The 23,660-nt window shown below is 34.9% G+C and overlaps 1 protein-coding gene across 1 annotated transcript in view; it reads right to left on the bottom strand.

The window, feature by feature from the left end:
- IGF1 (insulin like growth factor 1) overlaps nt 1–19,228 on the bottom strand; it is a 47,112-nt gene extending 27,884 nt beyond the window's left edge. The window contains exons 1-2 of the mRNA XM_005150439.2: nt 18,920–19,228; nt 14,458–14,614 (exon numbers count right to left, since the gene is read on the bottom strand). Of these exons, the coding sequence (XP_005150496.1) occupies nt 14,458–14,614; nt 18,920–18,982 (220 nt within the window). The 5' untranslated portion in view covers nt 18,983–19,228. The remainder of the gene's footprint in view (nt 1–14,457; nt 14,615–18,919) is intronic.
- Nucleotides 19,229–23,660: the final 4,432 nt, after the last annotated feature.

Raw genomic sequence — 23,660 nt, 5'->3', positions numbered from 1 at the left:
AACAGTTGAGATTTTAAGCTGCTGAATGCACATATTATGCACTTTTAAAAGTGACATTGCTATGGTTATGAGTTACACAACAACATGATGTCAGCCCTCTGATTGGTGCCATGGTATTTAGCAATGCCACTTGGACAGGACAGTTCACACACAGAAGCATGTCCAGCAGTTCTAAGAATTTTATATCTTTTGAAGTATTCAATATATTTCTTTATATGTGGAAGCACTGGCCTTCCAAAATCTTGTTTTTATTTTCCAGCAATCTCACTGAACTTAGGGTCATTGGATTGCTTGCCTTCTCACTAGCTGCACTGAAACCCAAGCAGCCATCAACTAAACTACTATAGTTCAAATGTGTATAGTTCAAATGCATCTTAAAAGAATTCAAAGTAGTACTTTAAAAAATCATTATGACTCTGCTTTCAACATGGCATAAGGATATAATGGAAACTGAAGAGGTAGAGGTGATTCAAAGAAAAAGTGGATTTTCTGTACTGACTCGAAACAATGGAACTTTCAGATTTCAACTGCCTACTTCAGCCACAAGCTTTCTGTGATTATGGTTGTTTCAATAAGAAAACAATCTGCTGCTGATACAAATTAGGTAATGAGGTCTTAGTTTTCCAAGACATCTCTCTGTCTCCTGAGACTATAGGGAAACAGTAAAATGAAAATTTTACCAAAATATTATCAAGCTATCCTGGCAATATGGCAATGATAGCCTACCAGTTCCTTTGAAAAGAATCGAATGAAGGACAGTTAGGATGAACTCAACCAAGAGAATCTTAATTCATCTGCTTAGGTCATTCAGAACAGATTTCTAAGTAAGTGTTGCATACAGTACGGTGATGCAGAGTGGGGAAAGCAGGAAAAGAAGCAAACTGAAATATGAAGTGTTTTTTTATTTAGTAGATTATTGTCCATTGCCAACAAAGCTTAGTATGTGAAAAACATTATGTTTTTATAGTGACTGTTGAGAAATGCACTGGTCATCTCTTTTAACACTCACATTATAAATTACTTGAATGAATTCTTGTCTAGTTGATAGTTTCAACTGACTACCCATGAATTGATAAGCCTAATTTTTGTTGTCATTGCTGAAGACAGGAATTTACTTATTCCAACTGCAGGTTTAGCATGGATTTCTGAGAAGTATCTACATAACCACAGTACTTCATGAACTTGTGAACAGATATAGGTTTTTTCTGTATCACCTTTCATGAGCTCCTTCATTAGCTGAAAAGCAAAAGAAATGGTTTCTGTCTTTCTTAATTGTTTTAAACTTTTTAATCTAAAATCAGGTCTCCTGATAAAGAGATTTCAGTCACTCAAAATTCTATATGATTATGCACTGAATTTTATTTATCACCAGCTACTTGGCAACAAAACCAAATCTTGGTCAGTGTTTTGCTGCTGCCCTGCACAGCACCTGCTCTAGAATTTCTGCAGCTCACAAGGATGAGGTAATTTCTGTCACTGCAATGAAAACAGAGGCTAATGATTTTTTTGGAAAGGCGCTTACAAAAAGAGGAAGATTACATGGCTTTTGTTTCCAGCTCTCCTGGCAAAAAAATGCTTTGTTAGCTCAGGTAGGATAGGGTTTATGCTGAAGCTGCTTTTGAGGAAGCAGCACACTTGCAACTGCTTGGATTAAAATCTACGTTTGCCTTTCTGCTTTGGTTTCCCCTGTGTAAAGAGAAGGTACTGCTTCACTGTATCTCTAGGTTAAATTAATTGCCATTTGTATTCTCTGTTGAACATACAAAGTGCTAGCAGAAATGTTAAAATTTCTGTGCAAAAAATCCTGGCTGTCTCCAGTTGGACATGCAATTACTAAGGCAATAAAACCTTATAAACGCTCAGGGAAACAGGTGAATTCTTGCAAAATTGTAGGGTATAATGTATTTGTTTTAGTGTTGATATCAAATACTTTTATGATGAACACTCTAGGGGAGTTTATGAATAAAATATTAATTCTTATTGTCTGCAATGTTTGGATCTTAGAAATCAATAGGGCATGAGACCATCTATTACATACTGAAGACAAAATAAATATTTGAATGCTTTTTTTCCTTCTCAGAAGAAGTATGCATCCTGCATAACCATGGGTACAATTTTCTTGTTAAAAACTGTAGTCATTTATTGATGGACAGTATCATGACGTGAAACTGATTAGCCTGTGACCAAAATTAAGGCTAATATTCCCTGATTCTTAAGAACATAGCTTAAGTCAGTAGCTGTTTCATTAAGCTTTTCTGTTTGAGTTGCAGTACATGTTTTTAAAATGCCTATAATTAATAGATTCATACATTATTTTTTGTTACACAAACATACTTTTTAATAAAACCTGCAGATACTCCTACATTTTATATTATAATGTATTTATTTGGAATTATTGCAGTAAATTCAAATGCTGGCAGATGGCCTCATTGCAGTGGAGAGTAGGTCTAAGTCACAAGTACATGAAACTCCAAAATAAGACACCCTAAAGAAGTTTGTGGAATTTTTAATTACATTTTTCTGATTAGAAGACAAAAAAAACCCAATAAAATATTCAATGTCTCCAGCTTCCTGCAATGGTTATAATTTTTCTCATGTTTGATCTTTATTTTGTATTTTTGGGGATTCACTTTTAGACACTGGCATCTTGCAAATCAGGTTAGTAAAAGGGTAACACACACAGTACTTACTAACCACTGTCTGTTTCAGGATGCCTCCTAGAATATTTATTCAAATTCAGCCTTCATTATTTTTAGCTCACTTGGGAAATTATTAGCTTTCATCTGATGCCTCACATATTTATGCTAGAAATAAGAAGATTTCATACTAAGCGTATTAGTATGTTTAACGTCAGAGAGGAAGCCAAGTCATTATGCCAATTCTTATTTTAAAGAGCTTTTAATAGTGATAGCTTTTTCACAAGCAGTCAATAAGGTCCATAAGCAAAATTTAGACAAGTAGCTAAGGACCCTGACTGATATTTCCAAAGATACTGACTCATATTTCCAAAGATACTGAAGCAACTAAAAACACAGACTTGTACAGGCCTCTGCCTAGGACTACCTCTCATTGATTTCAGTGAAAATTAGATACATAACAGTTTTTGAAAAGTCTCTTGAGTGTCCATCTGCCTCTTCAGTGCCTAAAAATTGTTGAAAATCTGCCTCATATGCCTTTACAAGCCTCCAAGGTCTCACTGACTTCTCATAACACTTTTTCTACATTTTGATAATAGATGGACACTTCTAAACTTTTAGTGTCCAGTCTTTCAGATGCAGCCATCTACCTGCCACAAAATCAAGACCAATTTAGACACTTCGGCAAGCACAAAAGTATGAAGAATTGATAATTTTTAATAGTTTGTACCATGAATGGTAGATAAACTTTAAAATTACACTACAAACCTTTCAGGCTGGTTTGAATGAATGTTAAAAATCAAGTTTTTGGTGTGCATGTACCCTTTTCAAATCAGACATAAGTAGTATCTATTGATAGCTCAAAAGAGTTTCTATTTGCTGTATTTATAATACAGAAGGAAAAATATCAGAAGTTCAGCTGGTAGTTCTTAGGAAAAACAGATGACTAGCTAGAAACCAGTGGGAACCCAGTCAAGGGAAAATATTTGTGGTGTAATGACACTTATGGCCAAAAGACCTAGGAAAATCAATGATCAATGTTTTCTTTAGTAGGCATAGAGAATTCCTCAAATTAAATCACACTATCCTCAGTGTGCTGAGCCTAAGCCAATTGAAGTTCACAGATAACTGTGAGTGTGTAGCCCTGGACCCTTGATTTGTAGATTATGAAGTGAAGAAACTCCTGGACAGGCCTAGCCTGGATTATTAATGTCACTAATGACCCCTTCTTCGGTATCATCTTTTCTCCTTCTTTTTATACTACCTATCAGCTTTTCCTAGACAATGTCTATTTCTCTGCCATATGAAAATGTAGATACACACTTTTTTATTATATGACATCTTTAAAAAAAAACAAACAGCAAAAGCACTCCCCCTAATTTCGTAATTCGAAGATAATTGTTTTGCATTCAAAATCTGTTGCAGGTTATTTGATTCTTGATGAGGGAATTCAAGCCTGATTTATTAAAAAAAATTTGCTCTTTTTTACAGATTTGAGGTTCACCTGTTTCATATCAGGGTATAAATTTCTATTTGAAAAGAGCAGTGGACTATAAAAATATCACCACTTATGAATTCTGCTCATTTTGTTAGTCTTCATCTTAGTGATAACAGGAAATAATTGTCTTTTATTGCACCAAATCCTCCTGCTTTCAAAAACTAATGTAAGATGACTATGTAGCAAAAATTATGGTAGTTGATTTAACACTATTAGAGATACGGTTGCAGAATTTCATTCCATTGTTTGCAGAAAGAAAACTAAGTGTTAAATTCTACAAAAAATATCTCCCAATTTTTTTTAATAGCCATATTATCTTGACTATTCCACTTCTTTAAATTATTGTATCTTGGAATAGTTATATTTTATTCACTGTATCTAATTCCTGAAATAGAGGTGGAACTCTGCAAGTGCATGAAAATCAATCATGTATCTCATACAGGATCACCTTTCATGACTTCTAAATGCAGAAGTCAATAAATAACTGTGAATTGAGAGAATGTTGTGGCAACATTACCTTCATTTCTACCCTACTACCCTCAAGCCAGAGCAACTGGGAATGGTACAATGCACAATATTAAGGGTAGCCTGAAATAAACTAAATTGAATATATGTTTTTTCATAGAAAATAAAAATAATCCTTTCTGGGTTTTAGTGCTGTACTCTGTTCCAAAGCAATACTTACTGAAAAAGGTTTATCAAGATTGAACAACCAAAAGTACAGTTCCTAGCCTCCATAGTTGGTTTGGAAATTTTAACTACTGCACTGCTGTTCCCTGCAAAGGGTTCACTTTAGGGAAGATTGTGGAGCGTGGTTATCTTTGAAATGTCTCTGGACTGTTTCTATATTGCCTTGGATGAAAGGTCGACTTTGTTCTCTTGATTCAACTTGTTGAGCGGGTAACAGTTCAGGTAGGTTTTGTCTTACTTCTGTCATATTACTGCTTTTATAGATGAGCTCATTAGATCATCAGCTATTTTCTAAATCTTCAAATTGCCTGAGTATCTTAAAACTGTATGCCATTTATATCAATGAATCTTTAACTGTACTTGAGCATCATTCTGTGTTTTTTCTCCATGATGGTGCTTCATGCACAGTACTGTAACAGAGAAAATGCTTCTTTAATGACATATGATATTTAGAGGTCACACTAGGTTTTAAATATTATTATTGTCTCAATTTCTTAAAAAGATCCTGCTGGATCACATATATCCATAGGAATACAAATGAGTGCATGTGAACGGCAGTGTGAAAAAATTGCTTCATTATTTGCTCATGGATAAGGGTACCTTGTCTAATTAGGCAGTAATAAAACATGAAGGAGTGTTACTTATTGTGGCATGTAAGAATATATTCCATCTATCTATCTAATAAAAAAAAAGAAAAGATAAATGTTTCCTCCTACTTTTACTGAGTGCTTTCTCCAACAGGATTCACACTTGGTCAGGCTAAGGCCTGGGAGTTGGTAAAGGCCAAAGGAGCAGCGCTAATTGGTTTTACTACGTAAGGCATACTCTATGTCTTTGCTTAACTGTATCATACTATGGGAGTTAAAAGAAGCTTGAATTTGCTTTGATCTGAAATGTACTCTGCATGAGAGCATGCTTATCTCCACACTCAAATTCACTGTATGGTTTTAAATAGATTCATCCCATCAAAATTTGGGCTCTTAATGAAGTGTCCTTTACTCAATTGACTTAACTTACTTACGGGTACAATTACCGTAGCTTCCTTGCTTAGTTTAGTGGAGAAGAATATCCTACTAGATATTTAGTACTTAATGAGAGCTTACTCCTTAATGAGATTCTTACTCCTCTCACTCACTGTAGTAAGCTTGAGCAGGCTCCTAACTCAGATACCTCATTTAAATGCACCAAAGTAAAAGGAATTACTCTGAACCAGAATCTCCTTGTGTATATTAGATCATATGTGGGTAAATGAAAATGATGTTTGTCACAGACTGTCTGCCTAGAAAAAATGAATTTAAAAGACTTCTGTCTGAAAAGAGGTGAAAGGAACCTTACAGTTAACAATATAAAACATAAATGAAAGCTTTTTAATACATCTGTCCTTCTCTTTATGACTTGTAAAGGGATAACAACATCACCTATTCTTTTCACACCTCTATAACTCTATCCTCCCTTGAAAAAAAACCAAAAAACACTAGTAAGGAATACTTTGATATTACTGAATTCGAAAATATAAGTAGGGTCATAATGCAAATTATTACAGTAATGCCTCTGTTTTTATTCAATGCCCACTGTTTTAGAGTAAAATGCCCAAAACAATTAGAAAAACAGAAGTGTTCTAAAGGCAAATATGTATTGGTTTGCATTTAATCTTAACTTTATATTTCAGGAATAAACATGGCTTTTATTCAGGACATGTATTTGCCGATAATACATCTGATTAAACTAGGAAAATTAGACATACTATCAGTAGCTTGCTCCCAAATTACACAAGAAGAAATTAGATACATTTTCAGTAGCTTGCTCTCAAATCTCTTCAGTCTATGAGTCACCAGATTCTTCCTGCCAAACTAAATATGTCTGTGAAAGGCTGGAAACTTTAATGGAAAGAAACATAAAACTTGAAATACGTAGGAAAAACTAAGTTTTTTCATGGAAGACCTGTTGACTAGTAATTCAGGAATTCAGGGGATGTAGAAACAAATTATTACATCTTACTTGTCTACAGAAGCTTCAAGGTAGGAAACGTATTCAGTTTAAACTTGCTGTGCTAACCTAAAATAGATGTTCTTACTAGCTTCCATGTAACCTGAAGTAACCAATTAAGACTTACAAAAAAGAAGTTGTAGAAATTTCAGTCTAACAGTAGAAGCTCTTATCCAGTCATTTTGATGGGGCTGAACTAAAAGAAACATTCAGTATTGTTAATGTAAGTCTGAAAAAAAAACCAGAAGTATTACAGACTCACTGAATCAAGTAGGTTGGAAAAGATCTTTAAGATCATCAAGCTCAACCGTTCCCCCAGCACTGCCAAGCCCACCACTAAACCATGTCATTAAGGGCCTTGTCTACATGGTTTTTGAGTACTTCCAGGAATGGTGATTCCACCGCTTCCCTGAGCAGCCTGTTCCAATGCCTGATCACCCACTCGGTGAAGAAATTTTTCCTAATATCCGGTCTAAACCTTCCCTGGCGCAGCTTGAGGCTGTTACATCTTGTCCTATCACTTGTTGCTTGGGAGAATAGATTAGCCACCTTCTCACACTATAAATTCAACAAATCCTTCTATTGTAAATTGAATTTGTTATACATAGTTTTGATGGCTGTGTGGTACTAATTAGGAAAGTACTGATCTTTTCAAATCCTCAATCATAACACGTTCTCTACCATTTTCTCCACAACACTTACACTTTCTCTAACTTTGCATAAGCAATACATTTGCAAATATTCTTTAGAACTTGTGAAATGCAGAGTGTGTGTGCATAATTCAAGCTTTTATCCGTTGCCTTAGTAGGATACGGCTGTTAATTAATATTCCTTTGAAGTCAGAACAATTTTCAGTAGTGTTTACTTTCCTTAGAAGTTGCTGTTTATAGGAGCTGGAGGTGTTACCTAAGTGCTTTCTTGTTTGGAGATAGAAATACTTAATAAGTATTGCTAGAATATTTATTTTCATAAAGAAAACAGTTTGTTCACTGAGCTGGTCTGAGCCAACCCCTTCCTTTTTCTGCGTACTCAGCCTTGTGGAAATTTCTGCCCAACACTCAAAGACAAAAACACTATAAACAAATAGTTCTGTATCAAAAATAATCATACAATTTCAGATTTGGGTGTAAACCATAATTTCCCGATGGAAATGTTTCAATAAGACACTCTATTCCTTCTTTCACCCCGTTATGAACACATAAGGAAGCAGAAGGGTTTGATCTCTGAAGACATTCTCTTATTCTAGAATAGCCGTATTACATAGATGGGAAAACTGCGATCACAGTTGAATTTCTAAAGTGAGATGAGAAATATATGAATATAGTATAGACTTAGGAAAAAAAAAAACAAAACAAAAAATCCAAACAAACCAACCGTCCAAACAAATTGTGTCTTTGATAAAAGGAAGCTATTCCAGTTTTCACTAGCAAACAGTTTAACATTAGATAAATAAACAGCTTCCACTCTTTCTTGTAAGATTAAGAACACTGAAAACATTAAACTTGACTGCACATGGGATTCAAACAGAAAATACAGCCAGTATTTCAGACTTGCTTTCCAAACCAATTTATGAGGAATTGACATTGAAAAGGCAATCAGGATTTTAACCTAAAAGTTTCCTAGATAAAACTGACAAGAGAAGCACACCTATGTAATTTTTCTACTTACAGAAGTCTGAAAAGAACTTTGACTTCTCTTGCATTAATAAGGTAAGAAAAGCAATTTATCCCATTATTCTGAAAATTTTGTATTAAATAGTGCCTAAGGTACAGCCTTTTGGTTGAGATCGGCATTTAGTATTTAACAGGATTCAATTTTAAAACTTTTATTTAGAGTGACAATACAAAATTTTCTATAATTTGGAGTGACTACCTGGTCAGTATACAGTATGCCTCTCCAAAGGTAACAGGTTTGTTAAAATTCTTGTTCTCACAGACTCATTCACTGATGCACACATGAAATATGCCTGTCATTACTGAACTATTAGACCCAGTACTTGGGTATATCTTGCATAGTGATTTTGCAATAAGTGTACCACAAAGAAAGTATGAAGAAATGGCTTTTTCTTCTTCTGACATCGAAGTTCCTGTGGTTATTACCAGAGATAAATTTAGCATAAATTCTTCAATAAGTATACATTTGTGGTATTTCTTTTGTCTTGATTTCTAGACTGAGAAATTACTTAACTGTTGGTTACTCCTTTCATCCATTGTCATATATTTTTAATAAGTAAGCTTGTATCATAGGGAGATATTGACATTTGGGTATGATTTAATAAACAAGTTCAAATTTATCCTTTTTTTTTTTTAGCAGAGTTCTGAAGTGGAAATGTCTTTAAGTCTCTGATTTTCAGTGGTGTGAGAGGGTTTGAAACATGCATAAGAGTTAAAGTGCTGAATAATCTCTAGAGAAATGGCTGTATGAACTTCCTTCTTTGGATGAGCACTTTGTATAGATTGCCCTAGATGCTCAAGTAGTTAAGGCAAAAGTTTTTAATTAAGAGACTGTGGGTTCTGCTAAACAGTAATTTGCTTTACAACTCTTGCTGCTGTTGATCAAATGCATTATTAATACCAGAACAAATGAAGAGGTCCATATGCAAAGGTTTTGGCTAGTTGCATAAAGCCTATGCCAGAATTGAAGTCAGGGTTTTTCTTGGTATTTAAGATTCAGTGGAAAAGTAAGAGGGGCAGCTATGCCAAGAATTAATGCTGATCTTGCCAAGTGCTTCTCTGAGTGACTTTATCCAACATGAGACTAAACAATGTATTAAATACACATATAGCAGTTAGGGAATCAAATGTCAAATAACAGCTTTCTGCTATTTGAGACCAAATTTGAAATTTGGTCTAGTGCATAAATAAAGGCAAACACCATTAAAGAACATTTTCATCTCTAACATCTAACAGATAATAGGGACACATTTAAACTAAACTTATGGTGAAACTGTACTTATTTGGTTTTGATAGTAGCCACTTTTTGCAGGGATGCTTCTTGGTGAAGCATTCTTGCTGATCAAGGATTTAAATCCAATTACCTCATTAAAATTACCATTACTACTACAGTCACTCTTAATGAAAAGGTTGAAAAATTCTTAAATCCTTGGTGACCTGAGAACTAACTGTAAAGGGTCCTGTTTGCAGAGTCTAAATTTAGTGTGTTTTAGAGGCTAAATCCTCCCAGATTCAGTGTGACCCATAGAGAAATGAAGGTAGAATATCTCGCTCTGTTATTACAGAGCTAACTTAAGAAGATTAAACTCACTAAACTAAGGTTAGTCTTTATGAAAATTCCCTAGCCTTACTTAATGAGGTAAAAAAAGACAAAATTCTCTGAAAGACTGGCTTATTTTAAGAACTTCCTCAATGATTACCACCAGTGGCAAAATAGCACAGACCAAACTTAGGTATCATTTAGTTATCTATACAGTGATACCATTCCAGAAGCCAGAGCTGTCTTTTTTCTTACAGAGGTATATCAATAACTGTGCCTATAGTTCTGGTTCCCTGAGCACTGACCCTGCAGGCTTGGCTAAAGCACATTTTAGCTCATTTCTAGATTAGCTTTCTTGTAAGAAGTGAAGAATCTGGGTGTAAAGGAATACACTCAAATGTTCAATGGATACAGGATTTGGACGTGAATGGGGCATGTAGCCAGACCAAGGAACTTAAAAACACTGTCAGATCTTGCTGTGTGAACATAGCCAAGATGACCAGCATTTGTTTGCAAGGATTTGTAAGATTGTCATTTACACCACAGGCTGTGGGTGTCCATGGCAGTTTTTCAGCTTGCCTCTCCTGGGTTTGTCATGTTAACAATCCTTTCAATCAGGGACACAGAGAGCTAATGACTCATAGCTCCTACAGGTATGGAGTAGTTAAAGAACTGAGTGTCATGCCATCTCTTGTAATTATGTTGATAGGTTTGACAGGCCTAGAAATTTTAATAGCATCTTAAAAGCAGACTTCCTGAAGTAAACAAGAAGATATTAAAGGGAAATGGAAGAAACAAGCAGTAATTTCTTAGCACTATGCCGTTTATTTCCTGCTTTGAAAGGCATGAAATCCTCCATATATACCTTAGTTCTACAAAGCAATGAGATTCAATGACAGTTCTGAATACCAAAAAATATGTTCACAGTCTTATCCTAATTTTCTGATGATTATATATTTTCTGATGATGTGTGTGTTTGGCTTTTTTGGGGGGTTTGGTTGGTTGGGTTTTTTTGTTATTTTTGTTGTTTTTTTTTAGTAATCCACAAACTAAAATTCCTGTAATAAGACAAGACTATTTCAAAGAAAACTTCCTCCCTCCTGGGCTATTACTTCTGTAAGTTTCTTGTAACACGCACTTTCAGTTTCTCTAACATTCCCTGCCCTCAGCATTGTTTTGTAATAGCAGTGGCATAGTAGAGCTTTCTAGGCATTCAAATTGAAATGAACATAGCAGACATCTCACTATGCTCCATGACTGTTGAATCCAGAGGTTTTGAGACAAGGGAAGCATTAATTGAGAAGAGTTGTGTAGCCACTTGTGTAGCTCTGGCCAGACTCTGTTGGCTTCTCCTAACAGAAGCTAACACACAGGAGCTTGAGTGGCACAAATTTTGCTAGAGAGATGTTACTGGATAAAAGATGGCAACACCCTGTTCTTCAGTGGTGAATCATACGGGAGAAAAAGCTGTCCAACAAGTATCCAGTGTTGGCTGTGGTTACATGTGACTAAAGGAAAAAGCAGATGCTCCATTTTGGGATTTCTACAATGTTCTCCCCTAAAAAACTTGGAGAAATGCTTGTTGCTAGTCTACCTCATAAAGAAAGCAAGCAGTAGAAACCACATTTGACTTCCTCTTGAAGTCAATACTTTTATTTCTGTGTGGTGAGCAGCTGGGACATCTCTTCAGAAGCTGTAAAGAATATCCTTTTATACCTAGGAACTTGGGCAGAGTAGACTACAGAAAGGAAATTTTTTTCTTCCAGTCCTAGCCATAGATATAGCCTTGTGGTTGTGGAGTACAGAGTTTCAACAGAAAGTAACTCAATTATTTCTATATTCATTTCCACCCACAACTCCCAAGGAATAGTCAGAAGCTTTGACCTTGAATCTGAACCAGGATTTCCACCTCAGTCGAAAGGTATTCTTTATATTTGTAGTCTCTAGTGAGATACAGACTGATGGAAGAAAAACCTTCCCTCAAAGCTATTTCCTGTGCAGGTTAAAGGCAAGTGTTACTATTCATTACATTTTGTATAAAGGAACCAGACTGAGAATACAAAGCTTAAGATACAATTTAAACTGACATCCTCTTCACAATGAAAGAAAAAAATTCAGTGGTTTTTTACTTCTGCAAATTATGTGAGATTCTTAAAGTCCCAAGAAAGGAGCAACATTTTTAACTTCCAATAATATGCTACATTCTGTAATGCATTTAATATGAGGATCTCATGTTGGTTTACAAATGTTACCAGACTTTTCTACAGTTCTGTATTTTAAATTAACACTATCAAAAAAGAGGGAGAAGGCTAAGAAGATTAAGTTGCTGCCTCATTAATCAGAAATAGTCATATAGAGGACACACATTTCTTAACATCCAAGGGCCACATATCAACTTCATAAAATTGCTGTTGAATATTTCAGTTGTAATCTGTTGATTACAGTCAAGTAATCAACAGTGCAAGACTTTCCCAACACAGGGTGGTCATTCATTAGTAAAACCTTCTACAGGCTTCCATACAAAAGAAGGTAGACCTTTATGGTGTCAACAGTTAGGTTATTTCATGTGAAAACTCTGAATGTAAGAAAACAATAAAGTAAACTAGAGAAAATTCTTTGGTGACAGCAGATAAACCTCAAGATTTCGAGGATAAAGATCTTTAAAACTTCAGAAACCCATCCTGATATTTTAAAGTAAGGGTGATTTGGCTTAGAGAATATAGAGATTTGAAACAGATCATGCAAACTTAGAATAACTGAGATAGATTGAAAAAGGAGTTATTGCTGATTATTAGCATTTCACGTGTCCTCTTACCTTGAGGAACACAAAGAGTACATGTAACAGTAAGTCTGATTGCTTGGCAGTAAAAACCACTCTTGTAAGCAAGCATGATAGTTTTCCGAACAAGCAGCAAACATTTTGCCAGGAGAGGCATGACTGGGAAAATGCCTTTGGATACATGCACAGTAAAAAACAATTGTTGTGCTGTTCTAAGGATGAAGTATATTGTCTCATTGTTTTCTGGTGCAGAAACAGGAGGGGGAGATGAAAGTCTTCCTTTACATTTCTTCCAGCCACACAGAGAAAGTGTTTATATGACTCAAATAGTCCTTAAGTGTAACTCAGCTACTGATAAACATAAGGGATTTGGGTTTTTAAATGAACAGACAAAGAGTTGGTAGAAAAAATGAATTCCTTTATGAGGGATTTCACTATTTTTGTTATGTTTAGCACCAGAATGCTAAGTTAAAGGCAACTTAAACTAGATGCCCATGAATGATAGCTAAATTGTTAAATACATAAGAGTTCTTCAGTGAATCACTTTGCATATATAAAAAGTAGGCTGCCAGTTTCAAAGGTAAACCTTAATAGAAAGTGCCAAGAAGACAGTGTAAATGTCTGCAGTTTGTATGTTGAGAATATCAGTATTTTCTGTAAATTAAAGGTGCGAGATTCTGGATTTATGTTTTTATCTCAAGAAAGGTGAAAAATACCAAAAGCAAATATCTTATTAATAGAAATTAATAAGAATGGGGTGGGTAAGATCAGAAAAACAAACATGATACCTTAGAAGGCAGGAGCATTAGGATAAAATGAGGATTACTTAAAAAAAAAAAAAAGAAAATAGCTAGACCTTAGAAAGAATATAGAAATAAACAAACAGCCCCCCCAAAAAAGCAAAAACAAAAACCCACTAAACAAAAAACCTTCAGTCAATTTCTTGTCTTTATAGCCTAACTACCCTATATTTCCTTTTCTTAATTATGTTCTTGTTTAGAACAGTAACTGAGGCCCAGAAGGAGAAGTAACTTCAGACAAGATCTTCATACAAGCACATAATATAATTAGGAGTAAACACTACCTTCAGAGGCTATAAAAGCACAAATTTTTGCCTGTTTTGAATAAACATATTAAGGAATGAATACAGAATTAATACATCCCTAGCTAAAAGTTTCATTAATTTTATGTTGAGTAGCAAAGAGCTGAAAATTAGAAATAGATTTCTGTTATTTAAAAGGTGTGTAGTTCTCAATCTTGACAGCACTTGCAAGATGCTAAGACAAAAGGGTTACTTTTCTAAATACTTCATCTTTGCACAATCTAATATACAGCAAAGGAAAATTATTGTGCTGTTCAATTTCAAAGTGTAGGTCTTCCTCCACCAAGTAATTTGAGTACTAATATATCCACACTGTTGAAGACTCAATTTTAGCTATTGACTGTGCTGGTGTTAGATTTTATTGTCTCACCATGCATGGGTTTCCCTTCACCTGGATTTAACTGGTCACTAAAGATTTTGGCATCTCCAAGATAGAGAATACTAGTCAAACTTGGAGCTTGGTCTGATCATTTCTAAGCTTGTAGAGCAGCTGCAAACTCTGGTGTATTACATAGCAAAGTTAGCAGTTGAATGAAATAAAGGGTTGACTTACTGAAGTAAAACCCTCTGTCTCCACACACAAACTGAAGAGCATCAACTAGCTCAGCACCACAGAGTGTTTCTGGGCCAGCAGCAGCAGAACTGGTTAAGGTAAGCAAACACAGGCCAAGGTAGAAGAAATGGATGTAGGACACAGTGTGCATCTTCACCTGCCAAGGAAGCAAAAGCAGTGTCAGTATTTCCCAACAGAGCCTTAAAGAGAATGCTTGCTGCAGCCTTGTGAGTTCAGAATGCATATGTACTGTAATTTGTTAGACAATAAACACAGCATCAGGAAATGCCTCACCATAATTTTGCAACTGTCCACATATTATAGTCCATGTAGTTTGTAAGCAGATTATTTCCTCTGGTGAATATTCTTGGTTCACATTCACACACAGAGAACCTTGTAATAAGTATGATTTATGGTTGTTCCTGCAAAAGGAGGGGATGAAAGAATGCAATAGACAGGCAAAGGGAAGTCCAGAATTATGAGTAAGGAAGACTAAGCAATATTGAATTATTTTGTCTCAGACCAGATAGGCTAAGAGAGAATATAACTGTTGCTTGCCAGTGTACTGTGGAAGATGGAGGTGGCGTATGACAGAGAAAAGCTATTTAAACTAAAGAGTGAACACTGGCACAAGAATAAATGGTTATAAACAGGGTGGAAGGAAATTTGTCCCAGTACGAAAAGGACTCATAATTAGTTCTCCATGGTTCTCCAGCCACCTTAAAAATGGAAATATCAGGAAAAAGCAAAAGTTTCAAGGTAGACTCTGCCAAAGTTACAGAAGAGTTGATGTGGGATATTCCATAGTAGGGAACCACATTCCACAATTCTCACAATCCTCTGTTACTAGCAAATTAACATTTGGAAACATTCAGGAAATTAAGAGAAGCACTAGTTGGAATGTTTGTATTTTTACTTGGTGGAAGCAGCTATACTTTCACTGACCTCCATTATATCCTCTTAGGTTTGGGTATGAGGTATATACAGACGTGATAATTCTTTCCTCATTTACATTTGGTTACAAACTAATTTTTTCCTGGCCTTTTGATTAAAGAAAGGCCAGTCATCCATGGGTGTAAATTTGTACCATTCCTTTTATATCAGTTTATATCCACCAAAGATCATACCTACCATGTCAAAGAGTAAATTATTTTTTTTAAAGACCTGGAAATGCTAATTATATTTAGTAGCAGGAGAGTGAAGAATGTGCTTAGTGCATGTTCTAAACTGATTTAGATGACTTGTCAAAAATGCTAGTTTTGAAAGATGTAAATTTTATTTTCGTTCAAGGTTAACACTAGTAGTGCATTCGGGTAAGAAGTTACAAATCTTTCTTGCACACACAGTTAACCTTGACTTAAAAGTGTTTTGCACTAGCAGACTAGTGTAAAGTAATTGGAGTAAAATGATTAATCTTCTCTAAAGTTTCTTTCAGGGTTTAAAGGACCATTTAATATTGTTTTTCTCACTGAACTTCTGAAAAAATGACGAAATAATCTGTAGTTTGCTCATATGGGATCTGATCCAGTGGGGTATTGAGCCTTCTCTAGTTAACAATTTTTAAGAATTCCTATTTTCTTGGCAAACGATCTTAGTACTTTGCTGGATGAGTCCCCTATTTCAACCTAAGTCAAAGTTGAATAAGAGACAAATCTATAAATAAGTTAGAATTTATCCCACTTTTTTTTCCTGATATTTCCACTGTGACAATAATGAACAAATCTAAATCCCATGACAAAGCATAAAAAGAAAGAATAATCTTTTTTTCCATTCACAATAGTCTTTAGCCAACTTTACCATGTACAAACCAACAAGGTTTAATGCATGGACATGACTTCAATGGCAGATGGAGAAAGATCAGGTTACAAATGAATGACAATGACTCAAGGCATTATTTCCTGTAGTGATTCCATATCTTAACAGCATCAATGTTTTTTTACCCTTGCTATATTTTTGAATTTCTAACATAAATGTAATGCACCTGCACTTTAAGATGGTTCCCGGTTCTGAGGAGGTAGAGCAGAAAGCTGTTCAGCACACGCCTCAGAAGGCTGGAATACATTACAAATACAAGAACATTATGTATTTAACACTTTGTTCTTGTAGAACATTTGGGCCAGAAATAAACATAAATCTTAGATATTTAACAATTTTGTATTTTTCAAGACTTTTCAGCTGGCTTGCATTTTCAGATAAATATCAGCACTGAACTACAACAAAACATATTATCTACTGTTTTTCCTTTAGTGGAAGCCAAGAAGGCTGCACAGTATAAACCACAGAGAATTTCTAACTTTATCTCCAAATTTAACAACAGTCAAGAACTTTCAAGCAAGTAAAAACTTTGGGGAAAAGAAAACAGACTCACACGTTTCTAGGGTTCACTCAGTTATTTGTTAAATTGAGTGCTGTTTCATCAAAACTAAATCCAGAACATAGTTTAAAACTTTACTTCATCATTTTAATTAAACATAACATTAGTCGATTCAATATGTTTGTGATAAAATCAAAGTTCCCATTTATGTCTGAAGGAAATATTCTTAAGAAAATACAAAGTTGTAATCCAATTTTGCTTCAGGTTCTTTACAAACAGGCAGGGTGCTTGCAATGTCCCAGATTTGACTAGAAAGTTGAGAGCTTAAAAGAAAATGCTTTGGCATGTGGGTGGGGTTTATAGAAGCATCTAATTACATTTGGAAATTGAATACAGGTTCAGGATGAGCCTAGTTAAGCACTTCTTTCAGTTGCATAGAATGACTGACCATATTTTCACAGCTGGAATTTCCTCTTTTTTTAGTAAAATAACCAGCTTTTGCTGCATTCCACTTTTAATAGTCCAGAAGAGTGGCACCACAGAGGAATGTCATATATGAATACTCCACTTCTTTTTTATTTCTTAATTGTCCTACATAAGTCCTCTTTGGCTAATAAACTATCAGTTGGCACAAGTTGTGCACAAGAATTCTTCACATCCTTGGTCATTTTAATAATATATAAGAACTTCCACAATAATTATAAATATCTCGAAGGGGGAACATTTTTATGGATAGCATATGCTATAGGTAAAAAATCAAGAGTTATATTCATAATTACATTTTGCTATATAGAGGTTGGACCTGTTAACCAAAACATAGTAGAAGTGTATAATTAGTATGTAATGACAGTAATCATTAGTAATTATTATACAAATAGAGCATAGATATACTTTAGAGTGGATCAAGATCTAAATACTGCTAACTTTTATTAAAGTATCTGGGCTACTTCCTAACTTAAATCAATATGTTCTATTGATTCCAAGGAAGCTTGGCAGGATGTACCAGCTGAGGAGCTAGCACATTACTTTTGTCTCTTAGTGCCTTGCACAGTACTTACTTAAAAAAAAACCATCTTTCAAGTATATTGGAAGGGGTGCCCATTTATACATTAAGAGAATGGTTTCATCCATAGCAATTACAGACCTGGTGTTTTGAATCACATTAAGGAATGAGCTGTGTTTTAAGTATAAGGCACTCAAAAAAAAAAAAAAGAAACATTAGGCCCTAAACAATTAAAACAGGAGAATTCTGTCAGCTGCATAATTGTTCTTGTAAAATATTAAAGAAAAAAGTTCTTGAAAGGTATAAATTTGCTGATAATGGAAAGTTGAAATAGGGCCAATTGACAGAAACAGAGGTCAGTGCACCTACTGAAGCCAAATTCACTTAAAGACAGCTTATATTAATGTGTAGAAATTACAGGGTCATAACATGAAACTTCACATGCAAACTTTCCTGAAACAGCCCTCCCTTGAAGGGAAAACTTGGAGATGAACATGTAGGGCAATTTCCATTTTCTTTATGTACAATTGCTTAAGCTATACAAATATGCAAGGTCAGCAAGAGTCGCAGCTGGTTTCTAATGTAGAAAACAAACTGAACTTCACATTTACTTTTTATTTATGAAAGCAAAAAGCAAGTAAATGCTACAGTGCTGCCAGAAAATTGCTGCAGTGTCAACATCCCTTAAAAGTTTCCCTGTGAAAGCCTGAACATTTTATCTATCATTATGTATAATAAAACTGCAGAAACTTAACATGTGAATAATACCTTTTTTCCTATAAAACCCTGCACCTGCAGAAAACAGCTAAAAGTTCATTTACAGAAACATTAATTAACAGTATAGACAATGATGTAATTGACCTCTTAATAATGACATAACTGAAATATTGCAAAGTTGTCTCAATAGAAGTGAAAATCAAGACATGTATCTGCAATAGTTTACCCTTACAGTTATCTATGTAATTGCAACTATTACATACAGCCATTTTCCAGATCACATAAAATTGCATGTTCAGCAATTTATAAATAATTCTCAGTTCTAAAATAATGTTATTGAAAAGTGCACAATACTCTTCAAACCAGAAGCAGACAATACACAGTAAAATAGAACTAAAAAATTATTTGAAATAGTAATAAAGATTTACCTTCAAGAAATCACACAAGCAGCACTTAACTAATTGTGTTGAAAGATTGTTGATTTTTTCCATTGCTTCTTAAAAGTGCAAAGTCTGGAAATGAATTTGTTAGCAGTAATGATGAGAAAAAAGAAATCCAGAGAGATGTGAGATGTTGAGAGCAATGTCACATTTCAATATTGAGGACTTTATTCCATTGCGCAGGCTCTATCTGCTCTGATTTTAGCAGTGACAGTGAGATTTAGCAAACAGAAGAGGGATTTAGAGAAAATCCTCACATTTATCTACATTACACAGACACTGTAGACAGGAAACAGCTGGGGGAGCATTTGCCTTCTCTCTCTCTCCCTCTTCTGGCAAAGTTACCGAGTAAGGACTTTTTTGGGCATGGTGACAAATAACATCATACCTTTGCATTTTAAAACTAGAGCACAGAAGCATATTTTTTTCCCTTTAAAAGAATGTGAATTAGTGACTGAGGGGTTAGCAGACAGAAAAAAAACTTGTGCTGCCATGAAAAATAAGTAAATGTATTCTGGTGAAGTATCAGATAGCTATGTTTGCATTTGTATTTACGTGTGTGTGTGTCTGCATTTTAAATAAGTAAAAGCCTATATATGTAAGGGCTTTGTTTTTATATATGCATACCTTTGTATACACTCATTTTCTTTATGCAGAGGCATAGGTATTTTATTTATATAGTATAGAAAGTCAGTCAGTTATATACTTTTTTCTTAATACATCTTTATATTATTAAACTTGGCAAGCTTATATGCTGAGTAACAATTAAAACCTCCAACTCTCAGTGCTATTAACCCTAAAATAGCAGTTTGTAATTTGCTAAAAATAACAGAATTGTTGAGCGCTACTTGTAAATAGGGAAAAATAACATTGTGATCTTTCAACAACCACACAGAAGACATATTATTTCCTAGAATTTACAGTGCTATGAACACAGTACCACAAGTAGCCCAGTTTGGGGGGCTTCCATGACATTTATGGTAAATGTGCCATTGTAATTATAAAGTGATTTTCTCCCTTTTTAGTAGTAATCTGCATAATTACTCTTGATAACAATTTAAATTACACGGAGAAAGAGAGAATTCAACTTTGTTACTTCTGCAATACCTAACTTTTGCCTTTTTATTTTTTCCTCAATTATGAGTATATTATAAATAACACCAGCTGGCCAGCAACATGCTCTCACGGGTTATGATGTCATTCAAATCCCTCAACTGTGTTAGTGGCTTGCAATGTGCTCCAAGCCAGCTGTTTTTCTATTTATAATGTATGCTTGCATTTCAATAGTTGGCTATTAAGAATAAAGTTGTGATGCTGTTTTATAGATACAATTTGTACTTGTTATCCTTTGGTTTTGGAAGATGGCATTTAAAAGTAGAGGAATAGAGACCAAATACCTGTCACAAACAGTTCATGCTTTCCATAAGAGCTGTTTCAGAACATTGCATTTTGTCCCTGTCCCCTACCACATGAGCATTGCATGCTGAGGCGCTAGCTGTACTTTATTATTGAAAATAACAATTGAGATCATATTGGCCCAGGTCCCTTCTCAGTTTTCAGATCCACCTTGAACTATATGGTGCTTGCCAGGCAGAAAGGACACATTTAGTTTTTTGTATCCTCTATGAATGGCTAATACTCTGCTCTGTGTAGTTTTAAATGCTGTACATTTAGATAAGCTGATTAATCTTTGGGAAGGATTTCTTCTAATGTAGCATAATAGCAGAATCACAGGGGCTTTGAGGCAGGTTTGTTTAGTTCAGATAATACCAATATTTCAAGTACTCTAATACACCTTTCTACTGTAAGTACTGTATTTTAATATTCTGGTCAGTTTTATTCTTCTCCGTGTATTTCAGAGGCCATTGAATAGTAGAACCATTCTATACATAGCTTGACATAGCCTGCTGCAACTTGTCGCCCATGTACCCCTCATTTCACCAGCCTAATAGAAGAATGTGGGAAGACAAATTATCAAAGATCTGATATTCTTTATTTTTTACTTTCACAGTACTACAGATGGGTGCACATACTTTTTCTTCCTAAATAACAGAAGGAATCTACTCATTCATCGCTTCCCCTCTGCCTGAGCTTCAAACCCTCATTTCACTCCTCACTGCTTGATTTCTCCCAGGTTTCCCCAGGCCTGTCTTGATCATGAGAGCAGCATGCAGTAGAAGATGCAAACTTTAGTGTTCAGGCTAGCTAGCCAGAGAATCACGCTGTCTCTACACAACTGCTAATAATTTTTCTTTTCATGGATTATTTCCATTCTGAACACCTATCCTCATTCCACCCAACCAGCCCAAGTCTCTTATGCCTAAGTCTCTGATGCACTTCACTTCCTTCTTTTAGTTCTTGTTTTAAAAGGGTATTGTGAAAAGGCAAAAAAAACAAAAGAGATTCAATAAGGGTTTTTTGTAGCAATTTATAGACTGTTAGTGCACTGCTTTTCCTCACTAACAAGTAATTCCACTTTTTTCTAGAGGTCCTCAGGACATACTGACCTCGGAATCACTACTTTCCTAAAATACAGCTTCTATTCTGGTGATAATATTCTAGTCAGTATAGCAGTCTGTTAAATAATGGAGATTTGTTCATTTCTCCTTTGTTAAATGTAATAGCTCTTACTTTATAAAACATTTAGAATAAAGTACTGTATGATAACTAGTTTATGATTGAGTGCTTATGCCATTACATACATTTCCTTGAACAAAATGCACCTGTAAACTACAGAGTGTATGGTAGCCATCAAAATAGCCACAAAAGATGTCCAGATCAGAAAAAAATATTTCATTAGAATGTGTATAATAATTCAACATTAAAAGGCAATATAGTAGAACCATATATCTTTGTTTGGCTTCTTAAGTATAACCTGCAGTGATACGATAGCCCCAAAGATATATGAAATGTGTGAGATAGATAATAAGAATATTTAGGAATTTATGTGTTCTGATACTCATCTTTTGCACTGTAACACTTCTATGAGATCACTAACACCATAATGATGTAGAGCTCATGCATTGCTTTTTCTGGGAAGTACTCCACTTTATAGAAGACAGTAGCAAAACTGAAAGTAATCAATTATCGTAATTAATATATTATCTCTCCTTAAACCCTTTCTTAAAAGGTAGGAATGTTGCCACAATGGCTGACAACTCTTTGCCATCCTCTTGCATTCTTCTGGATTAGATCACTTTAGTTATGTGCAGTTATTTGTTATCTGTACCTGTTCGGATTTTTTCTTACATTGGGATCATAAATTTTCTGGAACCAAGATAGAACCACTATAATATATATCACCTGAGAGGGTTATAGGGCTGAGAGCAAGGTGGCAGGCAGGATGGAAGAAGACAATAATCACAGTGGCTGCTAAACAGCTGTTCTTCATTATGCAAAAGCAGCAGAGGCAAGATTTTCTTTTACTATGTTATCTTAAAGGATATTCATCCTGCACAGGACATACACAGATGCAGTAAGATCCATGTGGTGTGAAAAGATGAGTGAGTTATACTGAATGCATAAATAATGTGTACCCTGTCCTCTCAACCCCCCACCAAAAAGCAAAAGAGCCTTTTGAAGGTTTTATGTCTTACCAGTTTTCCTTTAGTTTACTGCTTGGTTACTGAACTCAGTTCATTGGGCAAATGGGAACTGTATTTTTTGTGTCTTTTTTTTCCTTTTGAGATCTCAGTTATGATATAAGACATTTAAGACATTATTAATTTGCCTAAATCTAGGCAACCAGTGTCACTTTTAGTGCTGCAGAATATTCTTCATGCCCCCAGCTTCCACTACAGAGTGATACTTATTTCCCATAAGTCTCTGTGTCCTATCTGCTGACCTCATATAGATATCTTGCATAGTTTAGGGCATCTCAAATGGCCTTCAGCACCTGCAGGTAACTGAACCCCACCATAAGGCCTTCTTTTGGCATGCTGATCTGGAATTCTTGTAAGTGCAGCCTTTGGCCTGAGAATTACCTTTGGCTTCTTCATAGAGATACTCTGTCTTCTGCCATTTACTATTTTTGTGATCCATTTGTGAAGAGGTTTTAAAGTGGAGAACATACAATTTCCATTGAATTTCGGCATGGTCTGAGTGTATATTTTCCTTATTCTCTTTTGCTTAGCCTCCAGCTTAAGATCTTTTGGTTTGGAGCTGTCTCTTTTTATTTGCTTCATAAATCATCTTGCTCACTTTTGGATAAGACAAAATGTTATTTACAATGTTAGTATTCTTTCCTGAAACACGCAAATGATTGTTTAGCTCTTACAGTCTCTTGTGAATTATTTGTTAAATATTATGTGTTTACTGTTGGAGAAGTTTGGCTTCCTTTTCTAGGAAACAGCTTTGGAGAAAGGGTGAAAGTGCGTATTTTATTAATATGGAATGTTGTGCCAAAGTTAGTGATAAGTCAAGTATATGGTGGAAAATTCCTTTCATCAAGTTAAAACTTAGGAAATCAAGAAATAAATAATTTTACTAATTTATTTGAGTTAATGAACTGTTTAAAAACAAAACCAAAAAACAAACATCTTTTCTTATGGTGGCCTAAGTAGCATGAAAAGCAAGTAACAAATTTGAGGGGTTGGGTGGGGGCATGCAATTTGAGCTGTCATTATGCTGCCAATATTGAAGACACCAAGGAGAACACAGAGCCCTGAAAAGTAGTTTCTCACTTCAGCAAAAAGGGGAAAGTGCAAGTTTCCTGATTAAATGAGAATCA

Source organism: Melopsittacus undulatus, chromosome 5, assembly GCF_012275295.1.
Source record: "Melopsittacus undulatus isolate bMelUnd1 chromosome 5, bMelUnd1.mat.Z, whole genome shotgun sequence".
Lineage (NCBI taxonomy): Eukaryota > Metazoa > Chordata > Aves > Psittaciformes > Psittaculidae > Melopsittacus > Melopsittacus undulatus.
The sequence above is the reverse complement of the archived record's forward strand: the minus strand, read 5'-3'. Positions and strand labels throughout refer to the sequence as shown.